Source organism: Kogia breviceps, chromosome 14, assembly GCF_026419965.1.
Source record: "Kogia breviceps isolate mKogBre1 chromosome 14, mKogBre1 haplotype 1, whole genome shotgun sequence".
Classification (NCBI taxonomy): domain Eukaryota; kingdom Metazoa; phylum Chordata; class Mammalia; order Artiodactyla; family Physeteridae; genus Kogia; species Kogia breviceps.
The window spans coordinates 9874359-9890171 of NC_081323.1; the positions used below are offsets into that span (position 1 = coordinate 9874359).

At 47.5% G+C, this 15813-nt stretch overlaps 1 protein-coding gene across 2 annotated transcripts in view; it reads left to right on the forward strand.

Annotated features, from left to right (window-relative positions):
- Nucleotides 1-15813, forward strand: part of ATP9A (ATPase phospholipid transporting 9A (putative)) — a 132110-nt gene that overhangs the window by 44994 nt on the left and 71303 nt on the right. For both annotated transcript variants that reach the window (XM_059038930.2, XM_067013810.1), the window contains exons 5-9: nucleotides 3272-3330; nucleotides 4624-4675; nucleotides 6743-6837; nucleotides 9837-9917; nucleotides 10702-10777. In XM_059038930.2, coding sequence (XP_058894913.2) covers nucleotides 3272-3330; nucleotides 4624-4675; nucleotides 6743-6837; nucleotides 9837-9917; nucleotides 10702-10777 — 363 coding nt within the window. The remainder of the gene's footprint in view (nucleotides 1-3271; nucleotides 3331-4623; nucleotides 4676-6742; nucleotides 6838-9836; nucleotides 9918-10701; nucleotides 10778-15813) is intronic.

Consider the following 15813-nt stretch of genomic DNA (forward strand, 5'->3'; position numbering starts at 1 on the left):
TGGTCAGGACCGTGTGTTGGCTCGATAGAGAGCGGGTGAATCTGAGGGTGTCCCTGTGTGGAACCTGCAAAGCTGAGGCTCATCACTGCCAAATACTGTAAAATGCTAATGAGGGCGCCGGGGCTGAGAAACCCCAGTGACCTCAGGGTGGTGTGCCCTCCTCCTGAGATGGAGCCAGTTACAGTAGGAGGGTTTGTCGGAGGGATCGGCCTGCTGGGTTTAGTCAGAAACTGCTCTGCAAACACAGCGGATTAAAGGGTTTTTGTTGAGGTAGAACAGATGGACAGAGAGGCAGAGTTCAAATTAACCGATCGTAAATCCGGACCTGCCATGGAAGGGACGAATCTGGGCCTGGTCACCTAACAGTGTGAGCTAATTTAATCTATTATATCTTTTTCTTATTGGAAGAGCACCTCATGTTTATTATAAAAAAATTGTCGTGAAGAATCTAGAAAGTATTTTTGCCAAAGAAAGGGGTAAATCTCCTCTGTCCCTAGAAGGAATCACCCTTAACCCTTTTAGTATCATCCTCCTGATTTTGTCCTTTGTCTCGCTGACACACACATATGTCCATATGCAGTTATTATTTAATAAGCGTTGTAACAGTGCTCTTCTTAGGGTTAGATAGTAAGAGCAAACTTGTGAGTAGGTCTTGAAGATCAGAACACAGGCTCAGGGATGGTTTGGGTCAAGCCACCAGCATAAATTTCAGTAATAAAAGCAAAGACAAGGTGTAAATTTATGTTCGGGAAAGTTGGGGCGAGCTCAGGCGAAGGAAAAGCTCACTGGCTCAGAGGGTGGGGGGCACGATGAATTTACAGTCTTCCCTCGAGGAAGGCTTTGATAAGCTGTCCGGAGAGAGCAGTGTATCTGTCTGCGTTTTTCCTGTTGCCCCCTCACTGGGCAAGAAGAATTGTTGAGGTCGGAAGAGAATTCTGCGCGTGGAGCCCGCTTTTCATTCAGCCATTTCTAATGAGCTGACTCCTATCCTAGGTTTTGCTGATGTTCTCCATTCCCCCTGCTGATACATCGACACAGCGAACGCTTGAGGCTGGTGGGTCCCGAGGATGCCCAGGCTCAGGCCATTGGGTTGAATTCGTGCTTTATGAAAGCAAAGCCCTATCAGATGCTCCCTTCCTAGGCGGAGAGAGTCTAGCGGTCCTCAGAGCCATCTGCCATGTGTTTTCTGGAAGTCGTTCGTTTTCAAGAGCTGCCCTTTTAGCACCAGCTCTTCTCACTGTTACCATGACAAAATTTAATTAAGTACAGACATTAGTTAAAAATCAAACCCTGTGGAACCTCTTAGAAAGAGTTGTTTCAGTTGAAGTCATTGGAATGCTTTGAAACATCTCATTTAGTGGTGAATTACTAATAAGCCCATGGCATTAAATGATGTGAAAAGTGTGTGATAAAATAACCTGCGTTGTGCACTAGTTCCTAGTGGGTGAGTGTTGGGTGTTTGTTGAAGGAGTGAGTCCACGGTGGGGGACAGCAGGTTCAGAACTCCCAGGTCACCCTTGCTCTGGGGCATATACCTTATCGAGGAGGATTGAGAATCATTATTATTTTCTTCTCTCTCGGCTGAACATTTGTAAGTTAAATGGGCTTATTACGGGACGCCAAAAACATGAAGATTTTTATGGTGTTGCTCCCTTGTGTGGGAATTTGATCCGTCACCAGAATGAAGACCCATGTCCTCCACGGGCTTATTTATGGGGCGCTGGACCACCGGGCCCCCCAAGCCCTTCATCTCTCTCTGCTGCGTGTGATGCTTTCTGCCTCGCTAGAGGAGTTCCAGCCTGTGGCCACACAGATGCATGTGCCACGCATGTGCATCACGGTCTCCCATCTCATGCCGTCCTTTTTCATGATGCTGGTAACCAGTATCCTTCATCTGGTTAATGCTGCCCTCAGCTCTCCCGTAAAGCATTTGTTGATACCTCCCCCTACCCCAGCCCATTCATTCATTATTTGTCTCTTGCCTCCTTCCTGCTGCTGGAGTGCGAGTCCCATGCGTCCCACCCTTAGAACACTTGGCCTCCAGTAGACCTTCAGCTAAGGGGGCTTGAATGCGGAGTGAATCGTCACGAGCCTTCTGGGCGCCAGGCACTGTTCTTGGTCCTCCTTCAGTGGGGGAGGTCTCCTTTCCTGCTCCCTTTGCATACTGGACTTGCTCCCATCCTTTCACACACTATTTTGCACTAACAGCATTTGTCTTGCTGTCTTTCTCACCAGCTCATGGGTTTGCAGACTGTAGCCAGTGGGCCAAATTCAGCCCACCATCTTGGCTTGGGAGCCAAGAACATTTTTTACATTTTAAAACATAGATATACAAAGACTATTCGCCTTTGGGGAGAAGAGTTGTTGGGAGAGTTGAGATTGTCCATTGGCTGCAAAACCTAAATTGTCTACCCTCCTGCTCTTTATAGGACACGTTTGTCGACGCCTGCATGAGACTCTGAACTTTTTTTTAGGACAAGGGGACTGTCTTTGATCTTCGAATTCCTAGAACATGGCACTTCAGTGAATGTTTTTTGAGTTGAACTGAAGTCCCTCTTTTTTATTCCATCCTCTGGAGTCAGATGAGGGTTTGAATCTTGGTGCTGACCTGTTCTAACTGTGAGACTAGGGGAAGATGGGGCCTCTCTGAGCCTACTTTCTTTGTCTGAAAACTGGAGATAATATATTTTTCTGGTGGCCTTTGAGAGGAGCAAGTGAAGCCATCAGGATGTCAATATCTATACAGCGCTTTAGCACAGTATTAGTGTTTAATGTGAGCTGTTACAGTTTATCCAGATAAACATCCAGCCAAAGTTATGTGATCTGATCATAATCATATAAACTGCACTATAGAGCAATCACAGATTTAAAAAGAGTCAGTCATTTGGGGTTATCCTTTTCTCTTTGTTGCTGTTGAAAATTAAGTGTTGACCTTCTGTCCATGGATCTGACTCTGAATTTTCTTCCCCATTTCTCTGTGTGTGTGTGGGGGGGGGGCTGAATCTTTTATGGTGCTGATTTAGAATAGCTTCTAAGTGCTGTTAAGACAGAAGATCTTACTTGAGTGAGTCATTCCAGTCCTCCGCAAAATGGGGATTCATTTTTGGAGCGGCCTCTGTGGTAGGTGAACCTTTTCTTGGAGAGACAGGAGATGTCGCTGCCGGGCTCAGGGGCATGTGCTTCTGGGTCCGCAGGCTAGCGGACACCCTGCAGAGGTACGCAGGCTTGGAAGGCATTCAGATGTGATGTGTCTGGGCCTGTTTCTTTGCAGGGACAGTGAAGGTGAAGAGCTCCAGCATCCAAGTTGGAGATCTTATCATTGTGGAAAAGGTGAGTGGGGTCTCGCAGCTCCTGACGGCTGCTGCGTGGGCGCGTGGGAGAGGGACGTCATTGCCCCCACTTCACGAATCCCGATGCGACGTGTGATTCGTGTATCTGGTGGCCGAACTGGACGTTTGCTTTCTGGGATTCTACCCAGAAGCTTTGCCTGGGGAGAAACATCTCTTTCCCATGAGACACACACACACAGAATATTTTTTCATGGCTTCTGTGTGCTTCTTAGCCAGAAATCCAAGTTACAAACACAATTCCAAGGTTTGATTTCCTATTTGATGTACTTGTTGTTTTGGAGTCTTCTTTTAAACTCACCATAATAAAGTTTTTCCTAGAAGTCTGCTGGCTGCATAAGCACATAAAAATATTTGTCATTTACCTCTTGAACAATTTTGGCTCACATTTTTTGACTTAAATAACATTGTGCTTTTCTGTCATTTTATGGGGAGTAGGGGTTAAGTGAAACATGAGAACAGTAAAAAGGCCCCAAATGCATTTTTAAAGATAGCGCTGTCGATATGTTTGGGACTCCAGCACTCATACCTTTTCTTACTGTGTATGTTTGGGAGGTGTTGGACTTTGGGGGTGGCCCTGGAGAGTCTTGGAATCATATTTGATTAGAAAAGGATTGCATCTTAACTTGTTTCTGTAGGAAGTGAACTATGCTCTTTTAAAAGGATTAAATCCAAGAACTCACAGTTGATTTGGGGTAAAGTGAAGCTCTCCTGGGTGGCAGCTCAGAAGACCCACACAAACTTCTTTATGTTATGACATACTTGCCTGTTCACAATTACATGAGGGCCGCGGTTGGCTTCCCTCTTTTTTTGAGGACGGCTTTTGTTGCTTCTTGCTACTTGACTTCCTTATTAAAATCCCACTTGAAGCCAAACATCAAGCCAGAAAATTGGTAGAAGCAGAAAGCGTGAGCCAAGTGTATGTATGTCTGTAGTTTCAGCAGACAGCCTGGAAGGAAGCCAACTAGGGGAGCAGGCTTTGGGCTCCCGGGTCCTCTGGCTGCAATTTCAGGAGGTAATGGTTGGATTCGCCAGAAAACTAGAAGCTCTCTTTCCGAGCTAAGATTTCAGTAGGAGATTAGTAACCTAACGGCAGTGTGCAAGAGTTTTCAGATTCAAAACAAAATAAATCCCCAGATCTGTCTTTGACGAAGGCAGACACTTAAAAGAGTCTGTGGGTTTGGGTTGCTCCCCTCCCCACCGAGGGGGCGGGCGCTTGGGGATGGAAACCTCACACGGGGCATTCACGGTAACAGTCTTTCTGTTCATAACGCAGAACCAGCGGGTCCCTGCTGACATGATCTTCCTGAGGACATCAGAAAAAAACGGTAAACATCTGGGATCAATTTTGAAAATAACCATTAACCTTTCAGTGGTAATTTGGCAAAATAATCATTTGAAAATGTAACAGAAGTAGATGATCATTTTGGAGCCATGGAGGCAAATCAAGAACGTTTCTTTTCATAGAGCAGGCTTTTTTTTTAAAAAAAAAAAAAAAAAAAAAAAAAAAGGTTTTTGGTGCACGCTGGTCAACAGATTTTGATCATAGCAAAGATAGTCGGACCCGTGCTGAATCACAGCTGGGAAAGTCACACCCGGTGGCTGTGCTTTTCCCCGCTGGGCTGCATTAAGCTCAGCCGCAGGAGTTGGCGGGGCTGGGAAGCGTGTCGAACAAACAGAAGCAAACAGAAACTCCTCTGAGAAAATACCGGGAGAGTGTCATGAGATGGGGCAGTAGAGAAGCCGGGGGGGAGAGGTAGGGGTAGGTGGCCTTTTCCCGCCTTGGCTCGTGAGCGGTGGGACCGTACTCACCCCTGCCCGTCGACCGATTTGTCGTTACAGCCTATTTGCCTGAGTGAACCTCTCAAGTCTCTTGCAAGACCCTACTCCTCACGCTTACAGTTGTCTCTTGGTGTCCGAGGGGGATTGGTTCCAGGACCCCCGTGGGTACCCAAATCCACGGATGCTCAAGTCCCTTATACAAAATTACGTAGGACACTCGGCCGTCTGCACCCGCAGGTCCTGCCTCCGCAGGGCGGGCTCTGGGGACCCGGCTGCATTTCCCACTGTGGCCGCCCCCGCTGCCTCCTGCCCTCCCCGTCGGTGGGCTCAAATCTCCTTTCTTTTTATTTGTTGTTATTTAAGCTGTTTTGAGGAAACAGAGCTGTTTTTCTCTTGCCCACCAGGCATAATCGGAGATCTTCAAACGTTGGAAAAATCCGTATTTGTCTCCCTTTGAGGTTGCTGCAGCCTCTTTTACGATGAACTGGATAAAAGTGCGGATGACATTTTATACTAATAATATGTTAAATCATCCAGAGAGGGGGTGGAAAGCACTCCATTAAAACAGTCTTCTTTTATTTATTTATTTATGTAATATTTGTGGCTGTGCTGCGCAGCTTGTGGGATCTTAGTTCTCCAACCAGGGATTGAACCCGGGCCCTCGGCAGTGGAAGCATGGAGTCTTAACCACTGGACTGCCAGGGAAGGCCCTAAAACAGTCTTCTTTTAAACACTGCAGCTTTTGTCCTCACATTGGTTCTTGTGTCCTCGTCAGTGAAAATGGAGTGTTATGGATTGGGGGTCCCAGATGTGTTCTCCCTTTCTCCCCCCGCCAAAAAAAAAAAATTAGAAGGGATCTTCCTGAAAGTCCTCAGAAGTCTTAAGTGCGGTGTCAGGGAGTTCAGTACATTCTCTGTCTGATGAAATACGGAGCTGACTGATTGCTCGGACTTGTACAGATCAGATTGAAATATGGATCCACGAAATTTGCAGGTCGATAGTCACGGCAGACAGTTAACACGGTCCTGTGGTCCTTTCCCTCTTCTGAGCAGTTTGCATGGATCAGCTCTTCAGGCCTCGCAGCATGAGCTTGGTGCTGTAATACCCTCATTTGTGCACTGGAGGGAACTGAGGCTCAGAGGGGAAGTAACTCCCTCAGGGCACGGCTAGGGAGTCGTGGAGGCTGAACCCGAACCCAGGAGGTCTGGTTCCTGAGAAGGTGCTTGTAACCCCTGCCCCAAATGGACTCGAATGCTGGTTACTCCGTGCCAGCCGCCGTGCTGGGGGTATGATCACCCCACTGAACCCTTTACAGCAGGCTTGTGAGGTCTGTGTTTCTCCCCGTTTTACAGACAGGACACGCTGAGGCTTAGCAAGGTCCGGAAACTAGCCCAGGCTCCCACTGTGGGTGGTGGAACAAGAATTTGAGCCCAGATCTGTCTGACCCCGGAGCTTACGGAGGAAATGGGAAATCGGGTGTTTATTTTTCCCTCTTGGTCGTTGGCCATTGATTGGCTGTTTTTTCAAGTACTAGAGCCGGAGCCGCTCGGAGCCGCCGCGGGAAGGATTCTTGACTTGCAGGTGAACGGACGGTGCCTCGCTTGCCTCCACAGGGTCTTGCTTCCTGCGGACGGATCAGCTGGACGGGGAGACGGACTGGAAACTTCGGCTTCCCGTGGCCTGCACGCAGAGGCTGCCCACCGCTGCTGTGAGTAACCGTCCCTGCAGAAGCCCCACTGGCGACTGTGTCCCCTTAGGGCTCTCAAACTCGGGCCCCTCAGGGGCCAGACACGGGCCATGAGGTGTGAGGTGGGGCTCCTGGGGGGAGTGGGGTTCTCGAGAGCCTCGAGTGCTTGCTGGCTCCAGGCCGTGTGGCCTTGTGAGCGCAGACCTGGCCTGTAGGGTTGCTGCTCTTTTGAGGGAAGCTCCAGCTCTAAGACACCTTGACCACATACCTGGCATAAAAGTAAAACCCAACGCAGAGCACGTTATTTCTCTGCCCAGAATCTCCAGAGGCGTCTCAGCTTCCTGAGACTCGATCCTGCGGTCCTCGTCTCTCTGCTGAGGGCCTGACCTCAGCTTCTGGCTCTCTCCCCTCTGCCCGCCAGCTCCTGCCACATAGGCCTCTCCATCAGGCGTGCTTCTCTGCCCGCTGACATTTGCCCTTGCAGTTTCTCCACCAGGAGCAATCAGACTCACTCTTGGTTTTTGTGTACAAGCCCCCTTATCGGAGCGGTGTTTCCTGACCACCGTCTCCTTGCGTCCGCACTCCACTTACTTGAGGGCGGAGTCTCCGAGAGCGGGTTTCTGTCGGTGTGTTCACTGCTGTGCGCCCAGCGCACAGAACAGCATGTCGAACGTGCCTGGAACAGCATGCGGGCCCTGTCTGAGGGGACGGCCACAGCAGTTGGGACCAGCAGGCCCTCCGAGCTCCCCGGGGCCTCGCACTTGCCCACCAGCTCCCTGCCGCTCATGCCTTAAACCGTAGAGCGAGCCAGCGGGGGAGCCGAAGAAGAAGTTTAAACGCAAGCCGCCTGGGCTGGCTGAGGCCTGGGGAGTAGGTTGCAAAATCACAAAATGCAGTTTAAACGCCCCGAGACCGACGTGGCCTGTGGGGGGTCTGAAAGGATTTAGCAGCGCGCAGAAGCTTTTCCTGAGCTCGTGGCCACGTTGATTGATGCCGGTCCTCACGGCGTCCTGTGAGGAAGGGAGAGGGCAGGAGACGGCTCTGTGTCTCAGTGGAGTGAAGGGAACAGTGCACGTGCCCACGGAACTGATGGTTTTTCACGGCCAGTAAGACGGGAAGTAGCACCATCCTTATTACTGTTAGTTTAGACCAGGAATTCTGGTGAGTTTTCAGCTGTGGCCAGGAGCCCTGGGGAATCCTTGAGATGGGGCTAACCAGCGAGGGTCAGCCCCGTGATTTGAGGAGCTCTGCTCAGGAGGCCGTCCGGAAGAGCCTAGAATCGTGGAGGTGCCCGCCGGTCCCACGGCTCTGAGTTCCTTTCTCGGTGCGCGCTTTGGAAACTTCACCCAGTTTCATAAACATTCGTCTTCTCCAGGCCTGGGCTGGCGTCCAGAGAGAGAGAAGGTACCGCTGTCTGTACCTTCAGCCTTAGTGGGCTGAAGGGACCTAGTTGGGTAACAGCGTTTTGATAAAGTCATAGATGAAAAGAATTGTGTGGAAAGATTTACCTGACTAATACGTGAGTATATTCTATTTAAAAAGAAACTCAAATTGGAGGAACAAGTGAAAAGTGTTGCTCACAGCCTCCTCCCCAGATCTTACCTCCTTCTCCCAGGGGCTCTTGTGAAGTCAGTAGTGATTTTTCCAGGTCCTTTTTAGTGCAGTTTCTTACAAATATACAACTGCACACTTGCTGGTGGAGTGTGGTGTCTCATAAATAGGATTGTGCTGTAATTATGATTCTGAAACGTTTTTCCCTTCACTTTCTGACTGTGGGCTTTTTTTTATTTATCAGCACATAGATGCCGCATTGCCCACACGTCTGCATACGGGCCTCCTGGATGGTTTGCAGGGAGCTCAGGGCCTGCTGAGGGCGTGGCCAGTAGCCTCCACTCCACTCCAGGCCCTTGGTGCTAAGGGGCATTGTGGCCTGAATTTGCCTAACCACTGGATTTGGTTCCCCCCGCCCCCGTCTTTTTTATTGTGGCAGAATATACATAAAATTGACCATCTTATCTTTTTTTTTTCTGTACGCGGGCCTCTCACTGTTATGGCCTCTCCCGCTGCAGAGCACAGGCTCCGGGCACGCAGGCTCAGCGGCCATGGCTCACGGGCCCAGCCGCTCCGCGGCATGTGGGATCTTCCCGGACCGGGGCACGAACCCGTGTCCCCTGCATCGGCAGGCGGACTCTCAGCCACTGCGCCAGCGGGGAAGCCCCATCTCACCATTTTTAAGCGGACACTGCGGTGGGGTTAAGGACATTCACGCTGCTGTGCAGCCATCATGAACATCCATCTTTAGACTCCCCGTCATGGAAGCAAACCTGCAGCTCTGGACCCACTAAATACTGCTAACGGTTCCCCCTCTTCCCCGAGCCCCTGGCAACCACCATTCTACTTCTTTCTCTATGAATATGACGACTGTAGGTGCCTCAGATTAAGTGGAATCCTATGGTATTTGTCTTTTTGTGACTGGCTTATTTCACTTATCTTCAGAATTCATCCGTGCTGGAGCAAGTGTCAGAATTTCTTTCTTTTTATTTTTTTTATTAAAAATTTTTTTTTCACATCTTTATTGGAGTATAATTGCTTTACAATGGTGTGTTAGTTTCTGCTTTGTAACTAAGTCAATCAGCTATACATACATCCCCATATCCCCTCCCTCTTGCGTCTCCCTCCTAACCCTCCCTAATGAGTGTTTCGATCGTTATGAACAACTCTTGTAAACCAGAGTGTTGCAGAGGGGGATCTGCACTGTCACTTAGTTTTGGAAATGCTGGGTAAACACAGAGAAACACAGAATCTTCCCTTTAGGGTCTCAGTGTGTCTTGGGATATTGCAGGTAGTGACTCCTAAACTTACTTGCTGGAAGGTTTCCCTCTTTTTTTCCACCTGCCCCGTGGTTTTGAGAGCTGTTTGGAAAATACACTTGCTTTGGAAAAATAGTGGATGCTTCCTGAAATCCCTTTAATCATGCAGTGACTTCGTTTTACCTCCAAAATGTCACCCCTGTTGAACAGGACCTTCTTCAGATTCGATCGTACGTGTATGCAGAGGAGCCAAACATCGACATTCACAACTTCGTGGGGACTTTCACCAGAGTAAGTAAGCCTTGTGTGATGTGGAATCCGGCCTGGCAGGGTGCACGTCTGCGGTGAGGACCTGCTGCGCGGTGCTGACAGGTGTTTGTCAGGGAGTTGCTTTGTGCCAGGCGGGGTGACGTTCCCTTCAGGAGGCCGCACGTTGGAAGCTAACATACTGCTTCTCGGTAAAATCAACACCACTGGGATTTTCTTCCAGCCTGTGAACTGCTTGAATCACCTGACAGCTTGGAGCCAGTGTTACTGTAATGAACGTTAACTCTGGTGTCTGAAAGCAGTTACTCTTTCTGTCTCTTTCACATGAGCCCCTGTCCTCTTTTATTCCTCCAAGTCCTGTCTGCCAGGGTTATAATTTTTAAGCCACGTCCCAGCCTTTCAGAATAGAAATTAAATTTGGATTTGAATTATTTTAGGCCTGTGGGGTAGTAGGTTTATAGAACCCAAAGTAAATTGTTCCTGATCTTGTTCTGGAAGCCCGAAGACTGACCAGCAAAGGACTGTTTCTGTTCGATTTGCCTCTACATTTTAGTTCTTACCTTGTGAAATGTTTCTTTAGTGCTAGAAGCCTGCCTTTCTTAAATCGTGAGCCATTGTTTTTCACCGGGGCGGAAACGCCAAGCAAGGATAAGAGTTTATGAGTTTGGCCCGCCTCCCCCAGCTGGGCTGTTGGCTTCCAAACAGGGGTCATCCTCTCCCCCCTTCTTGTGAAGAGCAGGCTGGAGACAGCCAGCGGGTCCTGCCCAGACCTTGGTGGGTCAGCTTGCGTCCACTTGTTCTTTTGCAGGAGGACAGCGACGCCCCGATCAGCGAGAGCCTGAGCATAGAGAACGCGCTCTGGGCGGGCACAGTCACCGCGTCAGGTACGGTGCTCTTGGTGGAGGAATGTGTTAACAATTTGAAAAGGAAAGAAAATCCTTTTGTGTAATGGGAATAATCATCTGTCAGTTGGGAAAATGAGCTGTCGGTCAAATGGTGTTTTCCACTTGCTCCTGCACCGCCGGGGAATTAAACGTCCATCTAATTGCCCCTCGGACGTTCGGAGACGTCTGGAGGAGAAGCCGCCCTGGCCTGTGGACTTGGCCACAGGGTCCGCTCTGGGAATAGCCCTTAATTGCCACTTGAGATTGACGTCCTAATCTGTACCAGAAATTGGGTCAGCCTGGGTGTTCGGGCTGGAAGTTGTGTCCGTGAGGGCTGCCCAGCCGGTCCTGCCCTGGTGTGCACACCAGGGCCACGGGCCTGAGGGAGCCTCAGTGTTTAAAACTCCAAGATGACACAGAAGTTCTCTGGACCTCTGGACTCCAAAACAGAGTTTGCAAGATGACCTGTTGAGGTGCAGGAGGAAAAGGTTTGAACACTGCTATGAAGCTGAGTAGAAGGGGCCCCAGGGGCTGAGCACGGCCTGCAGCAGCTGGGGTGATAGCAGTGGGGCCGCCAATCTGTCAGGCACTGGGCCAGGCCCTTCCTGTGTGTTAGCGCGGTTCACTTCATCCTCCCAACAGTACCATGTGGGCAGGTGCTAGTATTGTCCCCGTTCTGCAGATGAGGAAACCGAGGCTCAGTGAGGTTAAGTAACTTGCCCAAGGTCACACAGCACATGAAAGGCAGAGTTGAGGCTTGAACCCAGGCACTGTGCCCCAGAAGCAGAACTCAGTGTGCAGCTGTTATTGTTATATTACACATGTTGTATAATAATACATGCTATTAATAACATAATTCTACTACTGGCAGCTTTCTGTCTTTACCATGGGATGAATCCATTTTTTTCCCCCTCTCTCTCCTACCAACCCATTTTCCTCTGCTTGGTGCTGTTTTGTGGTTCTTTAGTACAACAGATGCTCAGTCAGGATGCTCTATGACAAGGAGGGGGAATGACCAGCACAGACTCCACACAGGCTGCCATCCACAGACTCACTTAAAGCCAGTGGACAGAGATGAACTCTCCCTTTTCGTTTTTTGCCATGTTGTTTTTCCACTTTCAGCCTGTATTTGCAGCACGATCTAGATTGTCTCTCAATTCCCCTGGTGACTAAAGATGTAAGAAATTGGTCCTTAATATTCTGCACTGCCCACTGCCCGGCCACCCCAAGGCCATGGCCACGGCCACCCAGGGCAGCAGCAGCCCTTTCGCCTCTCCCTCTTCCTGGCCACTTGTCCACCCAAGTCTCTCTGAACTTGTTACTCTTCCTCACCAGCTTTTCTCCACTTTGAAGTCATTTGGTAACAAGTAATTATTCTTTTTGATCTTTAATAATTTGGCTGAAAAAGAATTTGTTTCAATTTGCATTTCCTAGGTTATCTGGAAGGTTGGCCATCTTTGCGTATATCTGTTTTGTTTGTTCTTTTGTCAGTTACTTTGTGTGTCCTTTAGTCATTTTTTTTGTTATGGTTCTTATCTTTTTCTTAATCATTTGTAAGGGTTTCTCATTTCTGATGCTTAAACCTCATATCCTTTTTCCCCCATCCAATTTATTATCTGTTTTATTTTTCTTTTTCAAAATTTCTTCTTTTTTCAATTGAGGTAAGTTGATGTACAGTATTTACATAAGTTTCAGGTGTACAACGTAGAGAGTCATAGTTATTAAAGGTTATATTTCATTTACAGTAATTATAAAATATTGGCTATATTCCTGGTTGTACACTATATCCTTGTTGCTTATTTATTTTATACACGGTAGTTTGTACCTCTTAATCGCCTACCCCTGTCTTGCCCCTCCCCCTTCCCTTTCCCTTCTCCCCACTGGTAACCACTGGTTCTCTCTATACCTGTGAGTCTGTTTCTTTTTTGTTATATTCACTAGGTAGTTTTATTTTTTAGATTCCATAAATACGTCATGTGGCTTTTAAAAAATTTTCTGGTGTATTTAATACGCAGGAGTTAAAAGTTACTATTTTCATTTGTCTCTAGTCTGTTAGGTGATAAAATGATATTTTGTTATTGTTTTAATTTTTATTTCTTTTTAAGTATGGTTGAACATCTTAACCACATGTAAGACCTTTCTTAATATTTTGGTCTATCTACTTTCCTTCTAGGTTCTTTTTTTTATTGACTTGTAAGAATGCTTTATAGAAGAAAGGGTATCAGATTGTCATCTCTCATCAGTCACAAACATTTTCTCACAGTTTATTGTTTGTCTTTTGTTTTTGTCTGTGATATGCTTTGTTTGGTTGGTTTTTCCAGATAGAATTTCTCAATGTTGATGTCACCATTTTCATAGAAATGGGATTACTAAGTGAAAGGGTGTATACGTTGTACATTTTGATTCGCAGGGCAAACTTCCCTCTTCTGATAATCTTATAAATGTACCTTATCCAGCACCATGTTCTGTTTGACTTCTAAAATTTTTGCCCACCTCTAGACATTGAATAAATATCTAACATATTGATTTCCCTTTTAAAAATAATTTGTAAAGTTTAACAACTTTCTTCAAACGGTTTGTTTGCATTTCTCAAAATATATGTACGAACTGCTAGTTTATGCCCTGTGCCCATTTTTCTGTTGAGGGGTTCATTTGAAAAAATGATTTCTAAGAACTCTTTATAAGGACAATAAGGATATTGTCCTTCTGTCTGTTACCTTAATTACAATGACTATTTCCCAGTTGATCTCATTCGTATTTTGGCACAAAAGTTTACAATTTTTGGGCTTCCCTGGTGGCGCAGTGGTTGAGAGTCCGCCTGCTGATGCAGGGGACACGGGTTTGTGCCCCGGTCTGGGAAGATCCCACATGCTGCGGAGTGGCTGGGCCTGTGAGCCATGGCCGCTAAGCCTGCGCGTCCGGAGCCTGCGCTCCGCAACGGGAAAGGCCACAACAGTGAGAGGTCCACATACCACAAAAAAAAAAAAAAGTTTACAATTTTTATATAGGCAGACCTATTGATGTTTTTTCCCTGTGGTTTCTGGTTTTTGTGACATGCTGAGAAAAATCTTCCCTGCTCTAACATTTTAGTAGTACACCAGTGTTTGCTTGGAGTGTTTATATGGTTTTCTGTTAAAATGTTTGCTCCATCTGGGATTCATCTTGGTTTAAGGAGGGAAGTTAGGACACCTAGCTAGCGAAGGGATCTTACCTCAGCTCAAACCCCAGCTCCGGACACTTGTGCCAGGTTGTCTTTGTGGCCCTGTGTAAGGAGACAGTGTGATGGGAAACAGACGTCACATGATAAAGCGTGCACGTCGGGAGGGCGACATCCTGTGTCAAACGCCCATCTCTTCAGGTGGAGCAGAGAGAGGTGTTAAGGGAAATCAGAACAGAGTGGGTTTGTTTTTTTTAAAAAAATTAATTAATTAATTATTTTTTGGCTGCATTGGGTCTTCGTTGCTGCGTGCGGGCTTTCTCTAGTTGCGGCGAGCGGGGGCTGCTCTTTTGTTGCGGTGCGTGGGCTCATTGCTTTGGCTTCTCTTGTTGCGGAGCACGGGCTCTAGGTGCGCGGGCTTCAATAGTTGTGGCACTCGGGCTCAGTAGTTGTGGCTCGTGGGCTCTAGAGCGCAGGCTCAGTAGTTGTGGTGCACAGGCTTAGTTGCTGTGTGGCATGTGGGATCTTCCCGGACCAGGGCTCGAACCCATGTCCCCTGCATTGGCAGGCGGATTCTTAACCACTGCGCCACCAGGGAAGCCCCAGAGTGGGTTTAAGCCCTGTGTCATGTTGCACCTGGCAGAGGCAGGACTGAAATTCAAGGATGCCTGTGACATACCCGTCTCCTTCCCAGGCAGTAATGTGAACAGTGCACACTTCATTTCTTGCAGTCTGGGTAGTGGTTACTTCTGGGTGGGTGGGGTAGGGGTGACTGATGGTTTGTTTGGTTAGGCACTGGTTTTGATAATATTCGATAAGAAATACACGTTTACATGTCTGGTTTTCATTCTGGTAATTTTCTTCTTTCTTTCCTTCCTGCTTTCCTTCTTTCCATTGCAGCAATCCTTTATTGAGCACTTATTTATAATAATGCCAAGCTCCATTGCTAGGTCCTAGTGCTGTGGTATACCAGAAGACCCTTGTGTCCACCTTCATGGATTTATGGCTTACTCTAAACTTAATATAAATTGCAGAGGAGATGGGAGGAAGTGGGAGTGAGTTCTCTGGATTTCCTCTGAAACCAGTGAGAAGGAAAGTGATTTAGTGAAAACGTGGAGAATTCAGAGGGTGGAGGGAATGAGTGAAGAGGCTTCTCAGCCTCAGTTTCAGAGATTAACAGTAATAAGTCTTATTTATCAGACACTTTTTATTTTCCAAGTGTTTTGCTTCTGTTCTCTTGTTTTGGTCTCACAACATTAAATGAGGACATTTAATGGAATGAAGAATTGAGTCTCAGAGAGGTCAAGCGACTTTCCTAAGGTCACACAGCCTTGGAGAGATATCTCCTGGGAGGAGGAGGATGGAAGGCAAATTGGGATCTTGAAGATGGAAAAAAGATTTCAAACAGTTCATCAGAAATGTACTGTGAAGTTAAAATATGCATTTTTCCACTTGTCTGAGTTCTTCTCTTCATGTTTGGTGATGTGGGAAGAGAGAGAGAGTGGTGATTCCTGATCCAGTGGCACTGCTTGCCACGCCCTTCAGTGAACGTATGTTTTAGAGTGAGTCTGAGGAGCTGGGTAGTTACCATTTCCTTAGCTGGCCTCAGTTTCCTTTGCTTCTCACCAAGTAGATGTCTGACTGCACTCTGATTCTAATGTAAACTCGGCATTAAATGCAAGCCATTTCCTCCTGGGGTTCAACTCCAGGAGCAGCCATCAAGAGTAATCTTAATTATATGAGATTTCACTTGTCTGTGCCCTCTAGAATCTAACTCCTGTGTCTTGGTCACTCAGCTGTTATCAGTTGGAAGTTTAAAGAATAAAAGTGCTTGTCAAGCAATGCTAAGGTTCCAGCTGCACTGGCTGGCATCAGTCTG